The 23,983-nt window shown below is 36.5% G+C and overlaps 1 protein-coding gene and 1 pseudogene across 11 annotated transcripts in view; both read right to left on the bottom strand.

Annotated features, from left to right (window-relative positions):
- Positions 1–23,492, bottom strand: part of LOC129895309 (F-box/LRR-repeat protein At3g48880-like) — a 30,697-nt gene extending 7,205 nt beyond the window's left edge. For 6 of the 11 annotated variants that reach the window (XR_008767759.1, XR_008767755.1, XR_008767753.1 and 3 more), the window contains exons 1-3: positions 23,212–23,487; positions 9,840–10,224; positions 9,113–9,647 (exon numbers count right to left, since the gene is read on the bottom strand). Coding sequence is in view for 1 of the 11 variants with exons in the window: in XM_055971008.1 (XP_055826983.1) it covers positions 9,092–9,647; positions 9,840–10,198 (915 nt within the window). In the remaining 10 variants the exon portion in view is untranslated. Of the gene's footprint in view, positions 1–8,964; positions 9,648–9,839; positions 10,225–18,673; positions 18,814–23,211 lie in introns of those variants that run through there. The other 5 variants (XR_008767761.1, XR_008767760.1, XR_008767757.1 and 2 more) reach the window with 4 other exon arrangements.
- LOC129895312 (heat shock cognate 70 kDa protein 2-like) lies at positions 11,190–12,426 on the bottom strand (annotated as a pseudogene).
- Positions 23,493–23,983: the final 491 nt, after the last annotated feature.

Raw genomic sequence — 23,983 nt, 5'->3', positions numbered from 1 at the left:
ATCCCAAAACGTACCTTCACTTTGTGTCCCTTCAATATGTTGGACTACCGCCTCTTTTGACAAGATAACATATAAATGCTTGGAAACTTATCTTTTAACAAAGTACCTCCACTCCATAAATCTCCCTAAAAACAACTCTACTCCCATCCCCTAACCTGAAAGAGAGATTATCATAAATATCTACCCAACACCCTTCAGGATATTCCTCCTCACACCACACCCGAAAGGCAACGTGATATCATTAGTTCTCCAACCCACTTTCATTACCCCATATTTATCTACTATCACCTCTCTCCATAACGATTAAACCTCCATGCCGAATCTCCACAACCATTTCCCCAACAAAGCTTTGTTGAAGACCTTCAAATCTTTAACCCCCAGGCAACCCCAACTTTTAGGAGTTGTCACTGTCTCCCAATGGACCAAGATACTTCCTTGCTCCGTGCGCTAAATCCCAAAGGAAGTTCTTTTGAAGCCTTGCCAATTTTTCCATAACACTGATAGGTACATGAAACAAAAACATAAAATTAGTGGGGGTGCTCGATAAAGTGTGTATCCCGCCTTTGGAGAAATATTTTTTCCTGCCAACCTGCAAGCCTCTTCATGACACTCTAAAGCACCAGATTCCATAAGAAAGGTCCTAATTTGAGGCTCCCAAAGGTAATCCCAAATAAATAGTAGGGAGAGCCTATACCCGACAATGCAAAACTTGAGCGAGCGAACTCTATTTTTTTGAGATTAATTCCAAGTCCCGACACCACTGAAACCAAGTCAACAAAATTGAGTAACGCACATAGGATATGCAAAAGTCGATCCACTTTCTCCATATTTCTCAAAAATCCATCTTCATCGTGATGAAGTCAAGGAACTTTAGGTTAACATGGTCATAAGCCTTTTCAAGTTCGAGTTTGTGCAACACTCCCAATAAACCATGCTTTATTCTCGAATCTTTCACTCAATTTGCCACCAAAGCTGCATCTGAAATTTATCTACCTCCACAAAAGCATTTTGTGATGAAATCGTCTCATTCAAAACTTTCTCAAGTCTGTTAGGAAGCACCTTAGATAAAATCTTGTAGATGCTTCCCACTAGACTAATAGGTCTATAATCCCCAATACTCCCAGTCCCCTCCCATTTAGGGATAATGACAATGAAAGAAGCGTTTAACTCCTCTCAAGAAGTAGACACTAAGAATTTGTCTAATCTAGATTTGGAAGATGAATCATCCAATCTAGACCAAGTGAAATTAGCTTATGTCAAAGGTAAATCAATAAGAAAATGGTTATCAATAAATGTCGAGAGCTCTTCCATGGCACTAGAAATCAGCTGACTACCCCTTTTCTTCTCCGGGAATCTTATAATATCCCTTCTCCCCAAACCTTCCCCTAATTCCTCCCAAAAAATCTCTTTAGCTCCCTTCCCCACCACAATGGATTTCTTCACGAAGTGGTGGGAGTTCATAAAACCAGATATTTTGGGGGCAATCAATCACTTCCACTAACACTGCTATATGGTGAGATCTTGTAATGCTACTTTCACCTCCTTGATCCCTAAGAAGATTGGGGCTATGGAAATGAGAGGATTTACACGTATAAGTCACATTGGCAGTGTCAATAAAATAAACTTTTAGCAGAAAGGTTGAAGAAGGTAATTGAGAAATTGGTTTCCAGTCACCAAATGCATTTATCAAGGGATGACAGATACTGATGCATCCTTAATTGCTAATGATGTCATGGATTGGAGGATTAAATCAGGAGTCCCTGGAATCATGTGCAAGCTTGATTAAGAAAAGGCTTTTGACAAGTTAAATCGATCTTAACTGATCTCTATTTTGAAGAAAATGGGCTTTGGCGCCAAATGGCTTAAATGGATCAGATATTTTATCTCCACAGCCAAATATTCAATCTTGATAAACAGAGGGCCAGTGGGCGTTTTATCTCCACAGAAAGGAATCAGACAAGGAGAGCCTCTCTCCCTATTTTTGTTCATCTTGGCTATGGAAGGACTAAGCAAGATGTTGGAAAAGGCTAGACAGTCGCAACGGATACATGGGTATAGCGTGGGTTCAAACTCAGGAAACACTTTGACCATTTCTCACTTACTATATGCTGATGACACTCTTTTTTTTTTTTGGTGATGCAAAGAAGTCCCAAGTCCTCTACCCAAATTTTATACTGATGCTTTTTGAAACTTCATCAGGTTTACACATCAACATGTTGAAAAATATTATTTATCCAGTTAATGATGTCAATAACACAGAGGAGCTTGAAGAAATCCTGTGGTGCAACATTGGTTCACTTCCTAGCACTTATTTAGGCATTCCCTTGGGTGCCAAATTAAAGTGTTGTGATATTTGGAATGGGGTGATGGAGAAATTTGAGAAAAGATTATCTACTTGGAAACTTCAATATCTCTCTTTGGGTGGAAGACTCACACTTATCAGTAGCATTCTAGATAGTATACCAACCTATTTTATGTCCCTGATTCCCATCCCAAAGAAGGTGCTAGACAGTATCAGGAGAAATTTCCTATGGGAAGGCAATAGCAGCACTCACAAGTTCCATCTGATAAAATGGGACAAAGTTTTGATTCCAAAATGCAATAGGGGCCTTGGGGTTAAAGAACTGGCAATTCATAAAAAATCCTTAGTTATGAAATGGCTTTAGAGATTTGGCTCTAGTGATGGTAGCCTCATGAAGGATGTGATCATTGCTAAACATAGTAGGAAGGACAACTGGAGTTCTAACGCCGTAAATCTGCCTTATGGAGCTGGGCCTTGGAAATATAGTCTCTAAATTCTCATGGAATTCACTTCATGGTATCTATATCAAGTTTTAGAAGGATATATGGCTCAACAATACAACTCTCACAGGAGAATATCCCAATATCTTCAATATTGCTATGGATAAGGACTCCTCAATTGCTCAAACAGGACCAACAACACGTGGGATGTGCATTTCAAAAGGCTTTTGCAGGACTAGGAACTTGGGAGTTTGATGGAAATGTCAGCAAAGGTAGAAGCTCACAGTTTGGATGAAAGTAAACTAGATAGGCTAAGGTGGGGAAGCAAAGGTATATTCACAGTGAAAGAATGTTATACACAAGTATGCTCAGTAGCATATGATCTTTGAAATATGTTCCTGTGTTTTTTAAAAAAAATTTAAGTTGGGTGATGCCACAAAGATTAAGAGATGCTCAGATTTCTTGGAGTCTACAGAACGTTGATAAGACCGTCAGAAAGATCTGGAATTTGATTCCTGCTATAATAATTTGGTGTATCTGGACCGAGAGGAATAGAAGACGTTTTGATGGTTCCTCAATTCCCACTCATGCTCTTAAAGCCAAGTGCCTAGTCAACCTTTTTTGCTGGACAATATAGTCCTAGTATCTAATACTGAACAGTTTCTGGATTTCATTAGCACTCTAGTTTTAGAGGGAGCAATGTATAGGGGCTTAAAATTCTCTTTTATTTTTGTAAATTTGTAATTATGCCCCTGTAATTGTGCATCTACTTGATGCTCTTTTTAATGGATGAAAATCATTTACACCCCTCAACTTTGCTTTAAAATCAAACTTTCGCTCAATTTTGAACAATAGACATTCTTCCCTCTTTATCCTATGCAATGTCTATTTCCCTCAACATTTTCAATTATTCATCTATTTAATACCTTTTTATATTATATATTTCTAATATATTTCTTTTTAGCCTTGGTATTTTACCGATAGTTTAAATAATTTTATACCTTATTATAGACTTCTATTTAAATTCATTATTATTATAAGTAAGAAAGTCTTTTTACGAAATTTCACGCTTTTTTTTTTATAATTGTTGTTTTAATATTACATGCATTAAATATTTATGTGTGCATGAGTTTATGTGTATTTACTCTCTCTTATTTTATTTTTCTATATAGATAAATAAATTTTGATTGTCATTAAACAAATATTTTCAAAATTATAATATAAAATTTATTTAGAATATAAATAGGTAATCTTTTAGGAATTTAATCATTATAAAATGTATCTCTATTTTTTTTGGAACTGGTAACTTAGTATATTTCACAAACAGTACCTATGTACTGAAAACCATATTTACAAAATTTACTGCAAAATCTTGCTAACTCCTACCTAAATTGAATCAAGAACATCAATTATGGAGATAGTGTCATTGGAATATATTTGATTACACCAAAAACATAGTAACAAAAAACAGTTTAGCTTAATCTTTTGCATACTGTTTTCTATGCTACCAAACAGTGGCGGAGCCAGGATTTTAAATAAGAGGGTTCAAAATTTGAATAAGTAGACACACGAGTTAGTCGAAGGGGTTCGACATCTACTTTATATACTTAAAAAATTATTTTAACCATGTATAAATAGTATAATTTTTCGCCGAAAGAGGATTCGGATGAACCCCCTCGGCACAAGGTGGCTCTGCCACTGCTACCAAAACATCTAGCATTCCTTCCCTTCACAAATTGTCCTCCGGATACAAGCATGGACAATTCTCCATCTATCTATATTTTTTGCCTACACACCAGCTTCTTCCCAGCTTTGGATTGGTTCAGTAATCTTTTTACACATAGTCCATGAGATGCCTTTGAAATTTAAGAAAGACATAATACATAAATATGCCCTTTTAACTTGGCCTCATTTCACATTTATGAACTCCAACTTTTGGTGTGCACCAAGTAGACACACGTGTCCTACGTGGCACAATACACGTAGGACACAATTGCCATGTAGGATGTCATATAAGACGAATGTGTCTATTTGTTCAAGTTTTGGATAGTTAAAGTGCCTACTTGTGCACTAGTAAAGTTAGAGGTCATAGTTGTCAGCTGAAGCCAAGTTAAGGGTCATATTTATGTATTCTGCCTTTAAGAAAATCCTCAATAGTTGTCCAATGACTTTGCAATGAAGAAATAGATGGTTAACTGTCTCAGCATTTTCCCCACAAAAGAACACCTAGGACAAAGTGGTATCCCTCTCCTCATCAAATTATCTTGGGTGAAAACTGCTTCCTTGGCTAGCAACCAGATAAAGCAGGCCACTTTGTGTGGAATTTTGTTTTTCTAGATGCCTCTCCATGGCCAGTTGTTTATGCACTGAGGTGTTTGATTCATCCACCTATAAGCATTACTTACTTTGAACTGACCCTTCCTATTACCTTTCCACCATAAGGTATCTTGACCTATCTCTAGTCCATTGAACTGTTCGATGGTATTGAAGAAATCTGTAATTCTTTGGATTTCCCAATCATTTAAATGCCTTCTAAAGTTGAAGCTCCATCCATGGGGTGTCCAGAATTCTACAATTGTCTTTGGTCGATGAGAAACTAATGCATAAATATATGGGAACAGATGTTTCAGTCTTCCTGCCTCATGCCATTCATCTTTCCAAAAATCAGTTTCAGCCCCGTTTACCACTTTAATCTTAATGTTGGTTTTGAATTCATTCCATAGTGTTCTAATAGACCTCCATAAACTAACTCCATAGGGTTTCATTATTTCTTTGGTCATCCAATGGTCTTCCTCATCATACTTAGCATTAATAACATTCCTCCATAGAGTCTGTTCTCATTGCTATACTTCCATAACCACTTCATTCTAAGAGCCCTGCTTTGGAATTTCAAGTTCTTGATTCCTAATCCCCTTTGTCTTTTCTTAGTTATCACTTCTTCCCATATGACCACATTATAATCCTTCCTTTCATTGTTTTCTTGTCAGAGAAACTTCCTCCTCACCTTGTCCAATCTCTTAATAACCTATGCTAGAATGGGGAAAACAATCATATAGGTTGGGAGTGAATCAAGGACAGAGTTGATGAGAGTTAGTTTGCCTCCCCTAGAGAGATACTGAGTCTTCCATCTTGCCAATTTTTTTTCACACCTTTCAATTACACTATTTCATATTTCAGTTGATTGTAATTTTGCTCCCAGTGGCATTCCTAGATGGATGGTGGGTAGATTCCCCAATTCCTCACCTAGAGAATGTATCTCTATTTTTATTAATTATTTTTTTATATTACCTATGTTGAAATATTTTTATAAGGTTACGACTCTCTGTTATTTTCACTAGATATTAAAGTTTTAATTATCATTAATATATTTCTTATTCTGCTCGTTAATTTATAATAAAACATCATTAACTTGTATAATCAATTAGTACTTCTCACTCTTTTTTATCTTGAAAATAAAATTTATTTTCTATAGGTAATTTGTTACACAGATTTTAAGAAAATATATTATGATTTTAAAGAAGTAAAAAAATGATAAAGGTTGATAATGTAACGGTAAAATAGACATTTCAAAATATCAATTGATATTTGGGGAGAATGTCTATCGTTCAAAGTTGAGGGAATAGTTTGATTTTTAAAGCAAAGTTGGGGGTGTAAATGATTTTGAAAAAAAATATATTGTAATAGCAAACTTTTAACTATGGGAATTACTCGAGATCACCAAGATTGACCTTGGATATTTTACTTATTACATCATGAAACTACACGTGCCAGTGTAGGCGTTAGAACCAACCCTAGGTTTGGAACTATGACAGAGTGCGCCCCATGAAAGGGTATTATTGCGCTACCTCGTTAGCATGTCTGAGTAGATTCGTGCAGCACCAAGATGAGACGACCTGAGCAAGTAGGGTATATGATAATAAACACATAACCTAGTTGCTTTCCAATTGTCTATGATAGAGTGGCACTCCCGGTAAATAAATAAATTTTCTTGATTTCATAAGGCTAGGTGCTTAAAGATTGGTTGGGAACATGTTTTACTTATTGTATTATCTCTTCGAATCAATCATTAATTGATATAATGTTCCTTTTTATATCAATTTTATGCATGTATCATATTCTCTTTTGACTCTTGTCTCACTTCTCCGGGAAACGACTTACTATATATATTGGGCAAGTGGAGCTTAGGCCCGTTGGCCAAATTTCCATTTCTGTTTTGAGGAACTGGAACTATGCAGCATGGCCTTGTGGATAGGAAAACTCCACACCTCCTTCAGGTACTTTTGGTAAGGCTCCGCATTTGCACTGGTGGAGAACTATTATACTATTCTTTTGAGTCACCAGGACATGCCTCTGTTGACTATTTCATTCCATGTCATAGAAATTCCATAGACAAAGTAGTTATTATTTTGGGGTTGTATTTCTATGGTTACTCATTTGGCATACATGAATGAAACTCTCCGCCTAATGGATTTTCGTTTAAATGAAACAGTTGTTGGTTTAAGAAGTGTATTCATGCTTCTTTTCTTTTTTTTTTGAAACTGATAACTTTTTATTCATGCTTTGGTTTTAAACTGTTCAAATGGCGATGTTTTTAAATTTCTAAAGGCTTTTGCATGTATCTATTGAGCATATAGATGAGCTTTCTTGTATGGGTTGGTTCGTTCAGGTCAGGTAGAGCATCGAGTGCCGATCATGTGGATTTCGGGGCGTGACACTAAAGAGTGTATTTGGTATGGAGGAAATTATTTTTCAGAAAATGTTTCCAATTTTTCCATGTTTGATAACTTCCCTAACGGAAGCAAGGAAAACAAGTTTTATAAGTGACACTCCAAGTTCAATGTCCCCTCCTTACCCACCCAACACCCAACCCCTATCCATTCACCATCCCACCTAAGCCACCCCTATCCCCGTCCCATATTATTTTGCTAAATTACATATGAATGCTATTGGGATTATTTCATTTTTTAGTATTGGTGAACAAATGTCAAGGGAAAAGACTAGCTAGCTAAACACATGGTGGATGGGTAAAGCTTGCCTTAGTGTTCACACACTTTCCGTTCGAGTCCCAACAAATGCTATGAAGCTTTTCACCGGATATGTCCTTCCGCCTCCGGTATAGTATGCATCAAGATGATTTGTTTGGCAGGGTATGAAGGGAAGGAAGCATTCATAATGACGATACCCTGAGTTTCGAGGGATTATACCTAATCCCATAAAGAGTCCACGATCTCCACACCAATAACAACAGAGACATGTGTAGGGTTAGGGACGTTGGCTAGATGAGTCAATCCTATATTTATTTGAATCCCTTAGTTGTACCCCATCTAATCTTTTGTTTAAATACAATATTACACTCTAATGTTCTCGACGATCTGACAATTGCTCAAGGTACATTCATCAAGCAATTTTCATTCCTTTTCCACGAGATCAAATAAGAATTTTCTTCCATTTTATTACTCAGTTCTTTAATTGATGTCATATACATAAGTTTACACATTTTACTAGGGAAAACTTACATAGATATGCTATATTAAGAAAATATTTATCATCTATAGCAATAACATTTTTTTCTTTGGACACTTATAATACAATTTTAATACATATTACAGAGAACAATAAAACACATATAATACAAGTTTTATTCATTGAATACATTTATCACACACTTTAATACACTTAGGGGTCGATAGATAGAGTGTATTAAAATAATACTAGTAATGCTTGTATTAGTTATGCTTGCATTAGTTATACATAGAATATTTCTTATGCACTGTTTGATTTAGTGTATTAAAAACTAACATGCATTGGATAAAAATATTTATTTACAAAAATATCCTCAACAATTATGACGGAAAAGATGTAAAAGAGGTTTTGAGAGGTAATTGGGTTTTTAATCATAATAATGCAAGCATTAAATCCTCTTGCATTACTAATACCTAGAAATCCATGGTATTAGTAATGCAAGCCTTAATACACAATAGAGTGTAATGCAAGCATTAGTTATACATGCCATGAAAAAATGTACGAAACAAGGTACTACTAATACACTTAATTAATGCATGCATTATTTTTGATAACACACTCTACCAAACGACCCCTTATAGTACAATGTGTCAATTTCTTACCAAACAAACACAATATATTTGAAAACACTTATAATACAATTATATTGCATACATAATTCACTTTTAATACATAATAGATTTATCATAAAATTGCTATGTATTGCTATAGATGGTAATAAATAAAAAGTATCGCTAAAATTGATATATTAAAAAGTACTCACCCAAGTAATTTTTTCTTTTACCGGACCTTTAACTCATGAAGCAATACAACATTCTTAAAGTTGTCAAATTGCAAGAGATCTCACCTCATCCATTTTCCAGATGTCTTCTTCATACTTATACCACCTCATCAGCCCTTCATCATTTCGAGTGCGCTGACACATGATGCATGAGTCACTCATGCAGGTTAGGAATTTGTGTAACCTAGACACTTTTTCGAGAACTGATTCATCAAGCTTGGCCAGAATTTTCTTTGGTGCAGGTGGAGGATCTTCAGTAATTACGCAATGAGATATGTTGAGCACTTCCAACTTTTTTAACCCATCCAAGATAGTAACCAAGACAGTTTTAGATAACACTGTGCACCTCACACTCAACACTTTCAAGTTTGGAAGAAAAGATACCAGTGCAGATGCAAACAACATATCACAGGGCCCCATAATCTTGAGCTCAGCGAAATTTTTGCAACTCCTTGCAATTTCCTCCATGACAAATGGAGGGTTTGCTATACTAGGCATTGTCAGTGATTCAAGATCTTCCCAGATACGAATAGCCCTGCATATCCCTGTCTTTTGTATTCTGTTCCAAGCAGGCATAACAAGACGCTTAAGACGTGGACACCTGAGAAAGAGGAGATTTATTTAGCTGTCTTCTTCATTCTCACAGTAAACTTTGCTTCACCTGAATTAGAATAATGGAAAATCATAGGGCATCTGACATGTCAGATGCCTGAACTCTGGAATGATGCTTGCTGTCGGTTTCTTGATTTAAGTTATAGTACTATAGAAAGATGAGTGTTTATTAGGGGAATACCTCTCAGCAGTATAAGTCAACTGGTCGTTGCAGACGTACAAATTGTAATGGAAGATCAATGTTAGTATGTTGCCACGACTGAGATTCAAGCAAATCTTTAGGAGGCGGGTCAATGTTTTATCAGACTCTGAGTCAACATATACGTACGGCACTAACGGGATTTTGATGAAATTTGATTTTAGTACCGACAAGTCCAGCGTCTTCCAGAGAAGTTGATCGCAACAAGCCAATCTCCATGTACTACAAACATGTGCAACTCCAGCAGACAACTCAAAAAGGTCAAAAAACTGGAGTATCTTCAACAAGAGATCAGTATCAAGGTCCTCCCATCTCCTTACAAGAGAATCTCCTTCCTCCATCAAAACAACTTCAATCTCCTAAACTCCTGTAGAAACAAGAAAGATATTACTTCTCCAGATCCATGAAGAATATTTGAATTCCGGACGTCAAATTAATATTGCTGATTGCCATTTTGTATTCTTGTGAATATACTCAGACCACAAGCAGAAAAGTCAAACCCTGCAATACGAAGAAGCATACAAGAATGTACAAATACATCTGAGGAGTACTGGGATTCCCAAAAGTGAAGAAAGTAGAAACTAGGAAAATCTGGAACTTAAGTTGGTCATAAAAAAATGACAAAGAACTAAGATCTTGCTTCCATATCTATCGGAAGTATCACATTTTTTATAAAAATAGTCATTACCAAAAGTAAAATGATATAAAAAGGAGAACGTAATATTGATTTGTATTAGAATAGGAATAGGTATATACAATTCTACTTAGAATGTGAATAGGAATATGAATAGGAATAGGAATAGGTATATACAATTCTACTTAGAATGTGAATAGGAATAGGAATAGAAATAGTATCCTAGTTGGTAAAGGACTGTATTGTAGTGTCTATAAATAAGATCTCTGTGTAATAATGTAGAGACACAATTCAATAATATTTTTCTCCTATATTTCTCATATGGTATCAGAGCCTCTACGATCTTGGTAGAGAATCAAAGAGCTTCTGCTGCCGACGGGCAGCTATTACTCATATATGTCGCCCTTCTGGCCAATGATTATGTTAGCAAAAGTCTGGGTCACCGTATATCTTTTCGGTGACTATTTTCTCATATTTAATTTGCGTAGCACTATGCATCTTTCCGTGACTACTTTTTCATATTTAATTTGTGTAGTACCGTGCATTTTTTCATACTATTTTCTCATATCTATTTGTGTAGCACCATGCATCATTCTGGTGACTATTTTCTCATATCCGATTTGTGTAGCACCGTGCCATCTTACCAGTGACTACTTTTTCATATCCGATTTGCGTAGCATTGTGCCATCTTTCCGGTGACTACTTTCTTATTTGTATAGGGTCGTACCATCATTCCGACCTTACCTAGATAATTTTCCAATAGAGTCATGCTATCATTCCGACCCTATTGATATCATTCTCTTTCTCAGTAGGGCCATGCCTTCATTCTAACCGTACCCATATAATTTTATTTCTCAGATTGTGACTACTTTCAGCCATTAAATATAATAGTCCAACGCATGAGCATGTTCCGGCCAGTTTTAAGGTGACTTTCTTGTTTAAGATCTACTCATCTATTGATTCAAACGAACCGTATATTTTATACCAGATTTTGAGCACTTTTCGGCGATCGCTGCATTGTGAAAAAAACCTAGATGGAGCAACCACCTAGGTTTGTTTCTCAGGAGGAGTCTGGTAGCCTTGTATGTCGATTGTGTAAGTCATTCTATGATCCGAAACAATCTTCTCAATCTCCTCCTTGGAGAGTCTGCCCTGTCGTTGGTGATGGTGATCTTGTTCTTTTGTCCGATAGTCTTGTCCTCAGCAAAAACATTCAAGATACTATAGGCATCAATGTCAAAACACACTGTGATCTGCATAACTCCCTTGGGAGCAGGAGGAATACCAGAGAGCTCAAATTTGCCAATCAAGTTATTATCCCTGGTCCTAGTTCTCTCAACTTCATAGACTTGGATCAACACACCAAGTTGATTGTCTGAGTAGGTTGAGAAGACCTGCTCTTTCTTGGTTGAGATAGTGGTGAATCTGGGAATCAACACAGTCAAGACACCACTAGCAGTTTCAAGTCCAAGGGAGAGAGGTGTGACATCCAACAGCAACAGGTCTTTCACCTTCTCACTACCTTCACCACTCAAAATTGCAGCTTGTACAGCAACTCCATAAGCAGCAGCTTCATCAGGGTTAATGCTCTTGCAGAGCTAAAAGTCTTGCAGGAGCTGCTGAACCTTGGGAATCCTGGTGGAGCCACCAACAAGTACAACATCATTGATAGAGTTCTTGTCTATCTTAGCATCTCTCAAACACTTCTCAACTAGTTCCATACACTTCCTGAACAGATCCATGTTAAGCTCTTCAAATCGAGCACGGGTAATGTTGGAATAGAAATCAATACCCTCATAGAGAGAATCAATCTCAATTGTGGTCTGCGCAGTGGATGAAAGGGTCCTTGTATTAATTACATTTGTAACAAGCTAGGTACATATGACTTGTATACACTAGCTTGAAGGGGAGTGTTAGAATAGGAATATGTATATACAATCCTACTTAGAATAGGAATAGGAATAGGAATAAAAATAGGAATATGAATAGTATTATTAACAGCTCGATGCACTAAAGCTCCCGCTATGCGCAGGGTCTGGAGAAGGGTCCGATCACAAGGGTCTACTGTACGCAGCCTTACCTTGCATTTCTGCCAGAAGTTGTTTCCAAGGCTTGAACCCGTAATAATAAATATGAATAGGGTCGCTGTGTAATATGTAGAGACAATTCAATAATATTTTTCTCCTATATTTCTCACAATTTACACATAAAATTCCCTAAAGAGGAAACTTCAGTGTCCTTAGCATTAGGATGGAAAAGCTGGAGACTTGTTATATATTTTAAAGAACAAGACAAGTACAAAGAGAAATGGGGAATGGACAAATGTCTGCTAAAAAAGATGCATATAGCTTCCAGGAATTAAATAGAAGGGAATGCAAAAAATTAATACACCATCCCTTCTATTTTACGTGAATGGGAATGAAAATAAATTAGCTAACTTGATTTGTGTATTTTAGCGCAGAGTAGTTAAAAGATACTAAAGTAGTAGTAGCTATAAAGTTAGGTGAAAGGAAAAAACACCATGTCAAAGTTTGACTACCATTCGTTGAATGAATTCCTAAAACTTGTCAAAGATACATAAACAATACTAGTAAGGGTACAAGAGTAACTATGCCTTAATCACAAATGTGTGCTTCCTTTGTAACCATTCCACCCTACCTGGGTTCAAATTCTCAATACTACTTAACAATAAGATTAAATGGAGCGATATGGATAGCCAACCCCGACTTGTTTGGGATTGAGGTGGAGTTGTACTTTACAACAGCTATGCTTCAAACCTAAACTAGTTGATGTTGGCTTTAGGAACACTCAATATCCATTCAGCTCCATTTGGAGCAGTTTCATTAGCAATACTAAGATAATTATTAAGGAGTTTCTATTACTAAAGGTTATTCATATTAGTAATGAACTAAACGGACTCCTAGCAAACAACATACTTAATAAAAGTGTAGCAACATAAAATAAACCTTAATCCTAACCATTGAAATTACTATGGATCTTGTGCTTCATTTGTATTTTGTTTTTTGCTAATTCAACAAGAATCTCAAGAACTTGTAAGTCCTTTGAGACAACTTTGTCTATGTGATTGAATTGTTTACCTCGTCCATTAACATTCAACCATCAAAGTGTCACACCGGTGCATTTGAACTTCTAATGTAGACATTTCCAAACTATAATTCAGGGCCTTCTTTCCTTTTATCTTCTACATGTGCTTTTTGTATCTTGTCATAATCAACACTTTGTCTAGTTTTGTATGACCACCCACCATCATACCATTCACATTTTTACAACACTCATTTTTTCGATATGTCGGATCTCAGATACCCAACATTCACACCACACCATCATTGTTCTCACAACTGTCTTAAAAACGTATCTTTCATGTAGGTGTGTACCTCTTTATCGCATACTACTCTTCCAATTCAATTATAGGGTGTTGCGTGTTCGTCTAACAAACTATCATATCACTGACGTGGATAGAGAGCCTACATATGAATGATCTATGTGAACTCACTTTGATGATCTCACACCTGAATAAAGAAGTGTTGTTGTAAATTAATGATTAACGTAATACTAGTTTATCCTCACAATAAGGAATTAATAAGAGAAATGGTATCAAATATTTTGTAATGTCCCGAAATATAGTGTCATATAAATTGGGAGAAATAGAGGGTTGATAACAAGTCTTCAACAACATAGCCAATGACAGTTAGTAGTAGGGTCTGTATATGACTAAATTCTAAATTGAAAGCTAAACTAGCAAGTAAAACTGATGGATCGTCAATCCTATTCCAACAAAACCTGAACGACAGAAGTAATTTTAGATTAAAACTTAGCACCTAAAAGCACAACAATATGCATGCGACTTGAGTCCCACATCGGTACAAAAATGTGTTGATGTGGAGCTTATATAACCTTGGACTCCCCCACTTCAATAGCTAGCTTTTGAGGTGTGATTCTCCCTGAGTTATACAAAGGGTATGACAGCCATCCACTACCCTTCGTACTCAACGTGCCATGAATGGTGATGCAGGTATTGCATTGTTCGCCCAGGACTAGTTTCTATCGCACGGCCGTGGAGGACGAGAGCTTGGTGGTTTGTTATGGTTCATTGCAAGGCATGAGACTTATTAAAGACAGTTGTAAATTGAATGTTAATATTTTATTATAGTATGGATTATAGTTAGTTTATCGCAAAATTTATGTAATCAAACCAAACGATAGTATAGTGCACCCATCCTCTTAAAATCCAGGATACACCTTTGATAACCTGGAAGCCAACGCTGACCCCACACCTCTCTCTCTCACTCTTTTTGTCTATGTTCAGGGGAAGGGGAAGGTCCATGTCTACTAAATCCATCTCTTACTCAACTTTGCCAGCGATGTCTGCTATTTCTCATTAAAGGTAAGATCATAAATATCCTACCTTATACAATATATCCTCCAACCCAATAGCCATACATTTTTCAATTGCCTTCCAAATAAAGTGAGGAAATTTAATTATGAGATGGGCTGTTCTCCTAACTTTCTTTTCATAAATTTGTAAGCTCAAATGTACTTCTCTTTTTCATCTTCTAGATGCTTTCGATGAAACTTTTTACTTCGTCAAAATAACAATAAAAAAACTTTTCCATCAATCTCTCAAACTACTAATCATGTATCTAGAGTTTATAGGTCAAATCCCCAAAACCTAATTTTCTCTTTGTAAAAAAAAGACGGAATAAACAAAGCGCCATTTGCATTTAACATACGCAGGCAAAAAAAGCTGTCATAATTTTCCAAAAGAAGCTACATTCTCAATTAGAGTACAACGGGAAATGAATCATCAAGATAACAAAATGATAAATCACAAGTAAATTAAAACCAATCTCCACGAAAATTTAAACTTTAAGAACAAAAAATGGTCATTTGATTATACCTCACTAATAATTGAAATGCTGAAAACCAAGAAACAAAATTCAGAGAAGCATAAACTCAAACCTGTATGGGCAAAACTCAATTGTTTTTGCAGTTAAATTCCATCAAGTGCAAGAAAAAGGGAGGAGGGGAATGTTCGTTCCACAAGGTGTACACCGAATTCTTTTAATACCCACAACAACTTTTGGAATCAAAATTCAAATCGAATAAACAATTAAACCATAAAAAAACCTTAAATAATGGGGAAAAAAAGAGAGATTTTGAACATGCCTTTAGAACATAGGTAAACTGTTGCGATTGGCATACAAAGGTTGGATAGTTGGTTCACTTCAGAGTGTGTAAAAAAAATGGGTGAAAAATGTGGGATGATATAGTGTAGCTGTGATGGTGGGTGAGATTTGGATACGAGGAAAATGACGATAATACCCCCATACATTGGCATGTGCCTGGCTGTCAAATTGTAATCTGATTGAGAGAATCAAAATGTAAGTGCCATCATATCTACATCTATTGTAACTTGATTCCGGTCAACAGTTCTAACTTCTTTTAGCTTATTCTAAGAATAGTTATAAGTACAATCTTTTCTACATGTTTTTGACAACTGAAAAGAGTTTATTTTTCTTCATATATAGAAAATTATTTTATTAAAATTTCTTTTTAAGAAGGTGAACTAATGTTATAGATTATTTTTTTCCTTAATTCTTATTGGAATTTTGAAGAGAGAGAAAATAATTCTTAGTATACATTTTCATAATCACACTTCACTTCATTATTTAGGTTATTGGCAAAAATGTACACGCTTTTGTTTACTCGAAAAACAGTTGAATTTGTTACGAGGTTAAGGTCACGCAGATTGATTGACTTGCAAAATAGAGTAAATATATAGTTTGGCAAGCTTATAAAGAACGACAATATAATTAAATAAGCGAACAAATCAGTAAATCAAAATATTGTTGCTTTAACTGTAGTTCTGGTGGCAGCTTTGAGTGTTGATTCTGGAATCAGAGGTTCCAGTTAGAATGTTTTCTTTGAGTTTGCCATAAACGAGAAAATGGTGAAAGAAAGCTAGAGTTGAGAAAATATCAATATAATGTCTTGTACTAGAAGAATTTCAACCCATTTACAAGTGAATAGTTCAGCTATTTATAGGCAACGAGTAGAGTATATCAACCAATGAAATTGCTCTGCTTGGCCTCAAAGTACACGTCCAATAGCAACGCTCCATTTGGGCATTATACTGTCACGTGCACCAGTTGTAATCCTGTCGTAATTAGCAGGATTCTGTATGGACTAGCTAACGTGGTTGTCTCTTCTTTTTTCTAACATGATTTTGGGCCACAAGTTCCTACCCTTATTAACAGAAACTCTGATTGGCATGATGTTATGATGGAAGTGGTCGGTACCGAATATGCAATAATTTTGATTGCTCCTGCCGGTGATCCTTCGAAGATGGCTTACCTTCGAAGACTTCATTCAGCTCATCTTTCAGTATTGTTCTAATAGCACAAGCCTTCATCCGGCGCAGCCAAATGTTCATGGTGATTTTCCCCCATACATATAGTCCCCCTTACCCTTCCGGATACTTTGCCAAATTGTTTTCGGGAAGAGGAAATGTTTTCACACTTAATGTTATTGTCACACGTCGACTAAACATTGGTTCGGAAGCGACGTGTCGATCGAGGTAATGATAGAACCCTTCCTCAAATGTCTATAAATATCGCACTTGCACTATCTTTTCGATCTTTTTGATTCCAGGGATTTCTCTATCTTCTTAGAATTCCTCCTTTGCTTCATGTCTTCAAATTTTCAAAATTTCTCCAGATCCTCTTCTTCATCAATTACTCATCTTGTCTTCATCTTCGAACTTCCAACGATTGTCTTCAAACCTTCTCTCCGACAGTGACCCAAAGAAAAACAAAGGTGTAAAACTCGAGGTCTCGAAATCGACTATCGATCTAGTAGTTCTGAAGGCATTAAACTTTCTAAATGATTTCAACGCTTGAGCAATTTCACCCTACAAACTAGTCATCGGGGCAAACTGACTCGTGAATATGCTTCTTCAATCTCTGAAACCAACCTCCCCACCATCCAGACGGACTACAAATGGCAAAGTCCGAGTATCCACCCTCAGTGTGATTGAATGTGTGAACTTCACCAAACCGGGATTTTCTTACATTTACACTTACTAATTCATGCTTGGTTCCAAGATCTGGCAATTGATGAAGTCATCATCCTATTTGGCTAGATCTATCAGGTATGTTTAGCTTAGATCGGTCTGTCCATTTGGAGGGTCATGGCTTGTCTTCGGTAGTTGTCCACTAAAGTCGGCAAGTCTTTCTCAATCAATCACCTGATCTTACACTCCTTTTGCTTCTTTCAAGGGAGGATCATAAATTTTACCCATCAGGAGAAGAACGCCATCCTTTCTAGTATATACGACAATTTTGACTGAGGCTAGATGGAAAGGTTTGTGATCGTCACGAGAGAAGATATAGTTCCAAAATTCCAGAATCGTGGAATAACTCCGGTAAGTCCCCATTACCTAGAATGATTTCCCTTTTTCCAATTCCTGGCAACTTGTTTTGACTTTGTTTGGAAGTTAATAATTAGAACATACTTGTCTGTCATCAAAGGACATCCTGATCAAGGAATGGGTTCAGAGTATTTTAGATGTTTCTTGATCCGACGAGCGAACAGAGAAGTCCATTTACGCCACAAAGGGCTGGAGAGCCAAAAATCATGGTAACTTATGATAATTTTTGAGGTACCTAGAAAGCTCATTCATCTCTCTTTTTTAACATTAGCCTATCAATACCGGTCTTCCGAGGGGTTCTTCCGAAATGCACACCAAAAGGGAATCTATTACCCTAGCAAAAGTCCGTTAGCAAGTTCAACAGATTCTCGGACACAAGCGACTTTTTAAAAATTGGCTACCATAGTCGAGGAGCCTGCGGTGGCCTCCGACTATCCACCGCAAAAGAAAAGCAAAACCAATAATGCCTCACTCTTAATCATGGTAAAGAATCGCTCCTTTCTACCTTAGAGGAGGGAACCCAAAAATTCACGCGGGTGGACATCGATAGTGAAAAAATCGGGTGCTGACAATTTGCCTCTTCAAGGTCATTGGTCACTCGAGTCACAATACTAGGAGTAGTTGGTTGTTTGTTTAAGGAAACAAATAATATTGAACTGGTTGAATATCATTTTCGGACACCTTTTGCTCCAACTGATGCTAAATTTGGAGCAAATGAGATAAATGCCTCACCATCGTCTTGCGCTGCTCCTCAAAAACTGAACTCATCCATTTTTGTTACAGCAGCTCGAGTCCCACCTCCGACCGTGAAACCTTATTGAACTTCCAAGCCCTCCATTTCTAAAGTCAGGCTAGCAAAAACCTTCCCTGCACTGATGCGACATCCAAACAAAAAACAAGTTGTCACCTCTTGTCGATTTATGAAAAGGCTCAGATTCTTTTAAAACCGATCGCGGTGGCCAATTATTTATAACCTCTTATTACTGAAAAAATATCAAAGGAAAGATGGACGAGGTTTCCCCTACATGCTTGTTCAATGTAGTTGCTCAAGCTTGCACACAAGTAAATACATTTCCCAACTGTTTTTCATTCATCTCATTCCTTCACTTTTATCGTACACTAACATTTGAGTTTTCTTATCAAGGTAATGTTTTGATCTCAAAAACGGATTTGAAGGATGTTACAAGAACTATTTTGAGCTAACTCGAGATCATGAAAAGCTAAAGGAGAAATTGTTGACATGGGCTGCCAAGCTTGTATAAGTGGAGGCCTTAGAACTTACTCTCTGAAGTTAAGGCCATACAAAGCAAACTTGTTAAGGTGGAACAAAAGAAAGATGCCTACAGTTTAGAGGTTGGTTGTTCAAGTTCAGAGATGGCCGAACTCAAAAAGAAGCGGGTCGAGCAAGCAGAAGCCCTAGATGTCAGTGTCCAAAGAGAATCCAAGCTCGAAGAAGATCACTGACATTGAAGGAACCCTTCACGGCATAGACTGAGGAAGTGGTTAAGTTGGAGGCCTGGGTCTAAAAGCTCGAGGAAAGACTGGCCAAGGAACTTACTAAAAGATGATTTTTTTAATTTTTATAGAATGTCATGTCAAGGAAAATTAAAGGTCCAGCAAATTAGGGAGACAAATGGTAGAGAGGTTCTTTGGGACTTAAGATTTAGAAGGAATTTCTATAATTGGGAGGTGACTGAGCTCTATAGGTTGATAACCCACCTTCATAGGCAAGACAATTCGGTGGATAAACCTGATGCTCTGTGGTAGGTTTTGGGGAATCATGGAGTTTTCTCTATAAAATCTCTCTATTTAGGTGAAAGGAAACCTGCATGGTTTTTTCGGCAGCTCGAGAGGAGTGAGACAGGGAGACCCTTTATCTCTTGTGTTGTTCATTTTAGTTATGGAAGCTTTAAGTAAAATGATGGATAGAGTTGTGACAGAGGGATATTTGAGGGGTTTTGTTGCGGCGACTGGTGGCCATAGTGCAGTGAGGGTGTCCCATCTTTTGTTTGCAATGACACTAGTGTTTTATGATGCTGACGGAGCCCAGATCCTATTTGAGTCAGGTGTTGCATGGTTCAAGGTGGTGTCAAAACTAAAAATCAATCTTAAAAAATGTGAGATCATACCAATTGGCAAGGTGGAGAATGTTGAGGCTTAGCGCATGTTTTGAATTTCAAGGTTGGGTTGTACCAAATACATATTGGGGCTTCCAGTCGGAGCATCTAATAAAGAGCGCAGTAGGGAATCCGGTGATAGAAAGGGTAGAAGAAAGGCTTGCAGGCTAGGAGAAGAGGTACTTATCCAAAGGGGGAAAGGAATTGTTAATTAAGAGCATGTTGTCAAGCATTCCAACATACTTCTTGTCCTTGCTACAAGTGTTAGTGTCACTAATAGAGAAGTTGGAAAAAGTGCAGAGAGATTTTGTATGGAATGACCCAAGAGGGGAAAAGAAGTTTCATTTGGTAAACTGGAAGCTTGTTACCACACCAAAATGTTGGGTGGCCTTGGAATAAAAGATCTTAGGGTCTCTAATAAGGCACTTTTATGAAAGTGGTTATGGAGATTTGGGGTAGAGGTTAATGTTTTCTGGAGAGGGGTGATCGCAAGGAAGTACGGGGTTATGGAGGGGTGTTAGAGGACAAAAATTGCAGCGCTCCCCTATGGTTTGGTCTATGGAGGAATATTTCAAAGGGGTGGGAGGAGTTCAATGAGAATACTTCTTTTTCAGTGGGGAAGGGAGTGGGGTGAGTTTTGGGGATCATAGGTGGTGTGGAAACAATACTTTGAGTCTCTCTCTCTTTCCCTAACATGTATAAAATTTCTTGCCAAAAAAGGATATCGATTATACAATTATGGAATTTACAAGGGAGAGAAGTGCTTTGGGATTTGAGGTTTAGAAGAAATTTACAAGACTGGAAAGTTAGAGAATTTCAAAACTTGGTTTGTTTGCTCCACCAACAAAAAATTACTATGGGTTGTAAGGGTGTTTAGAAGAACTTTTGAGAAATAGCCTTTTTTCCCTTATTTCTTTTTTGTGCACACATGAAGTTACTTTTTGTATAGATGATTGGGTGGCTTTCGTAGAAAATCGTGTATTTTTATAAGATTTTCTACTTTTTGGTATACATTTTGTATATGGGCTAGGTAATGCTCTTGTTAATAATATTCTTACTTCATCTAAAACAAATGAGAAACTTCTCATCAGAGAGGAGGATGTGTTTCCATGTGTTGCAATATGGATACTACAGGTGCCGAGGAGTGTCTTTTTCTCTTGGCTAGCTGCTAGAGGAGTGGATTTGACAGTGAAATATTATAAGAAGCGGAAGGTTGTATGTGTCAGCTAGTGTTACATGTACAAGGAGGTAGGTTAAGAAGTGGATCATCTTCTCATTCATTGTGCCTTTACCATGAGATTATGGTGGGACATGCTTCGATGGTTCAGAACTTCTCGGGCAATGCCAAAAATTTTGAAAGATTTGATGTTTTGTTAGAGGAGGAGAAGACGTAGGGCATGGAATTCGGTCCCTCTTGCATTGATGTGGGTTATTTGGAAAGAGAGAAATTGGAGAGCTTTTGAGAGGGTAGAGTCGAGTTTTTCCCAGGTGAGGAATAGCCTCCGCTCACTTATTTCCTTTTGGTGCACTCATAAAGTTCCTTTTTGTATAAAAGAATGGGTGGATTTTGTAGAGAATCAAATTTTGTAGATTTTTTACCTTTTGATATTTCCCTTGTATATGGCCAGCTCGGTCATGTTTATGAATGAAATACATTTACCTTATCAAAAAACAAATTGTGTCTATAAATGGAATGGATGAACAATGGATTACCAAGAAAGTGAAGAATCCCTATGGGATGGGATTATGGAGATATAAACCAGTGGCCCAACCTTTGGGGTAATTCCAAAATCAAAGTAAGTAATGGAGGTAAGACATCTTCTTGGAATGATGTGTGGGTTGGTCAACTCACTTTGAAGTTGTTGTTCCCTGACATCTACAACCTGAACCAACAGAGGTTGGCAACAGTTTTAGAAGCTTGGAACAATCAAGGTTGGAATCTTACTTTCAGAAGACTTCTTAATGACTGGGAGGTAGACAGATTACAGAATTCTATAACATCATTGAACAAGCCAAGAACTTCTCTATAAATGAGGACAGTCTTCTTTGGTTGAAGGACAAGAAAGGGAAATTTATTGTGAAATCAGCCTACAAATATGTTGACAATTCAGTACCAGTATCTGAATCATGGCTTCGGAAGATGATCTGGAAAGTCAAGATACCTCAAAAGGTGGCATGGTTCACCTGGTTAGTGGCTAGGCAAGCTGTTCTAACTCAGGCTAATCTAATGAAAAGGGGCAGTCAGTTATGTTCTAGGTGTTTTTTTTGTGAAACTGAAGCAGAGACAATAAACCATCTTTTCTTACATTGTTAAGTGACGGAACAACTTTGGCAGATCTTCATCAAATTGAGGGGTATCAGGTGGTCTATGCCAAGAAGTACTAGATTGTCCATCTGGTGGACAACATGGAAGGAGAGAAATCAGAGGTGTTTTGAAGATAAGAGCATCCCTTTCCAGATTTTCTATTTTTGGTGCATCCATGAATTTCCTAAGGAGATAGAGGACATTACCCATGTTTCAGACAGTTTATGAGGGGTTAGGTAGTAGGTTTTGTTTCATTTATACTACTGTTGTAATTACTAATGAAATACACTATTGGTGTATTTCTTGTTTATAATAGATGTTAACCGGTTCAAAAAATAATAATCTTACGAAGGAAAATTTGCTTAAATTGCCTAGAGATTTTTTGACAGGATTATGTTTTGACATCCCTTGGACTTTTAGGTGTTTAACAGGGTCTTCCTAGTCTTCAATAACAAATATTAGTTTCTCACCTATAAGCACTTCAAGTTAATTACCTATGTAAATATGTTTCTGGCTGACTGATTGGAAGTTCATTATACCAGCATGGCTTGCTAGCTGTTGTGACTGGCTGTTGTTAAATGGGTAGAGATTCAATAAAATCCCCACGCATGGATATAGGATGACTAATTTGGTAGAAAATTAAGTATTCTAAAATCAGTAACTCTCTTTTTTTCTATCAAAAGTTCCCAAACTTTCCACAAAAAAAAAACTAATAATTCTAAAATTCAAAGTTAAAGCTTCACATTGAAAGTAAAAAAGATGAAAAAACTGAAGACTCTGGCGAAAGAAAAACTACCCAGAAAACATAATAGCTTACAACACTTGTAAAACAAAAAAATAATAATTACCTGATAGATCTGACCGTTGATTGCCATCTTCTTTGAATCAGACCCATCAATTCCTCTTCCGAAATCTCTCCAAGTTGAACTGTGGGTGGCATCTCTTCCTCGAAATCTCTGATGGTGACCATGACTGAGTGAACCAGAAATCTCCCAGACAACATAGTAGAAAGTAATTTCAGTGTTTCCCATAGCTCTACTTACTTGGAGAAGATGGAAGTGGAGAAGACCACAATAGCTCTCTCCCAAGTCCCAACAATTGAATGTAATTGAAAATTAATCCACACTAAAATATTATAATATCCTGATTTTGAAATTACGAGTTGCAATCATATTTGGCGTAATTTGGTGTAATTGACCGTAATTATATTTTTTGGCATGTTTGATATATCAATTAATTATTTGGTAAGAGAGGAATTGGTGTAATTAAAAAAATTAATTACATTATTTAATTTAGGGTAAGAAATTGGTGTAATTATACCATGTAATTACAGAAACTTTTTCAAAATTTTCTTTTATTTATATTTATATTTTTCATTTTAATTTATTTTTTATTTCTATTATTTTTTATAAAATATTTTATTATTCTAATAGTTTCTAAAAATATATATTTTTTATTTTTTTACAATTTATATTTCATTTCCTTATCATCTCAACTTTTACTTTTTCACGTGATTCTATGTAATTTTTTATATTATTTTATTTATTTATTATTCTATTTTTTTATTTGCATAATTTTGTTAGTATTTTAATTTTTAAAATCATATTTATGTATATTGTG

The sequence above is a fragment of the Solanum dulcamara genome, chromosome 7 (assembly GCF_947179165.1).
Source record: "Solanum dulcamara chromosome 7, daSolDulc1.2, whole genome shotgun sequence".
Lineage (NCBI taxonomy): Eukaryota > Viridiplantae > Streptophyta > Magnoliopsida > Solanales > Solanaceae > Solanum > Solanum dulcamara.
This window is presented reverse-complemented; position numbering and strand designations above follow the sequence as displayed.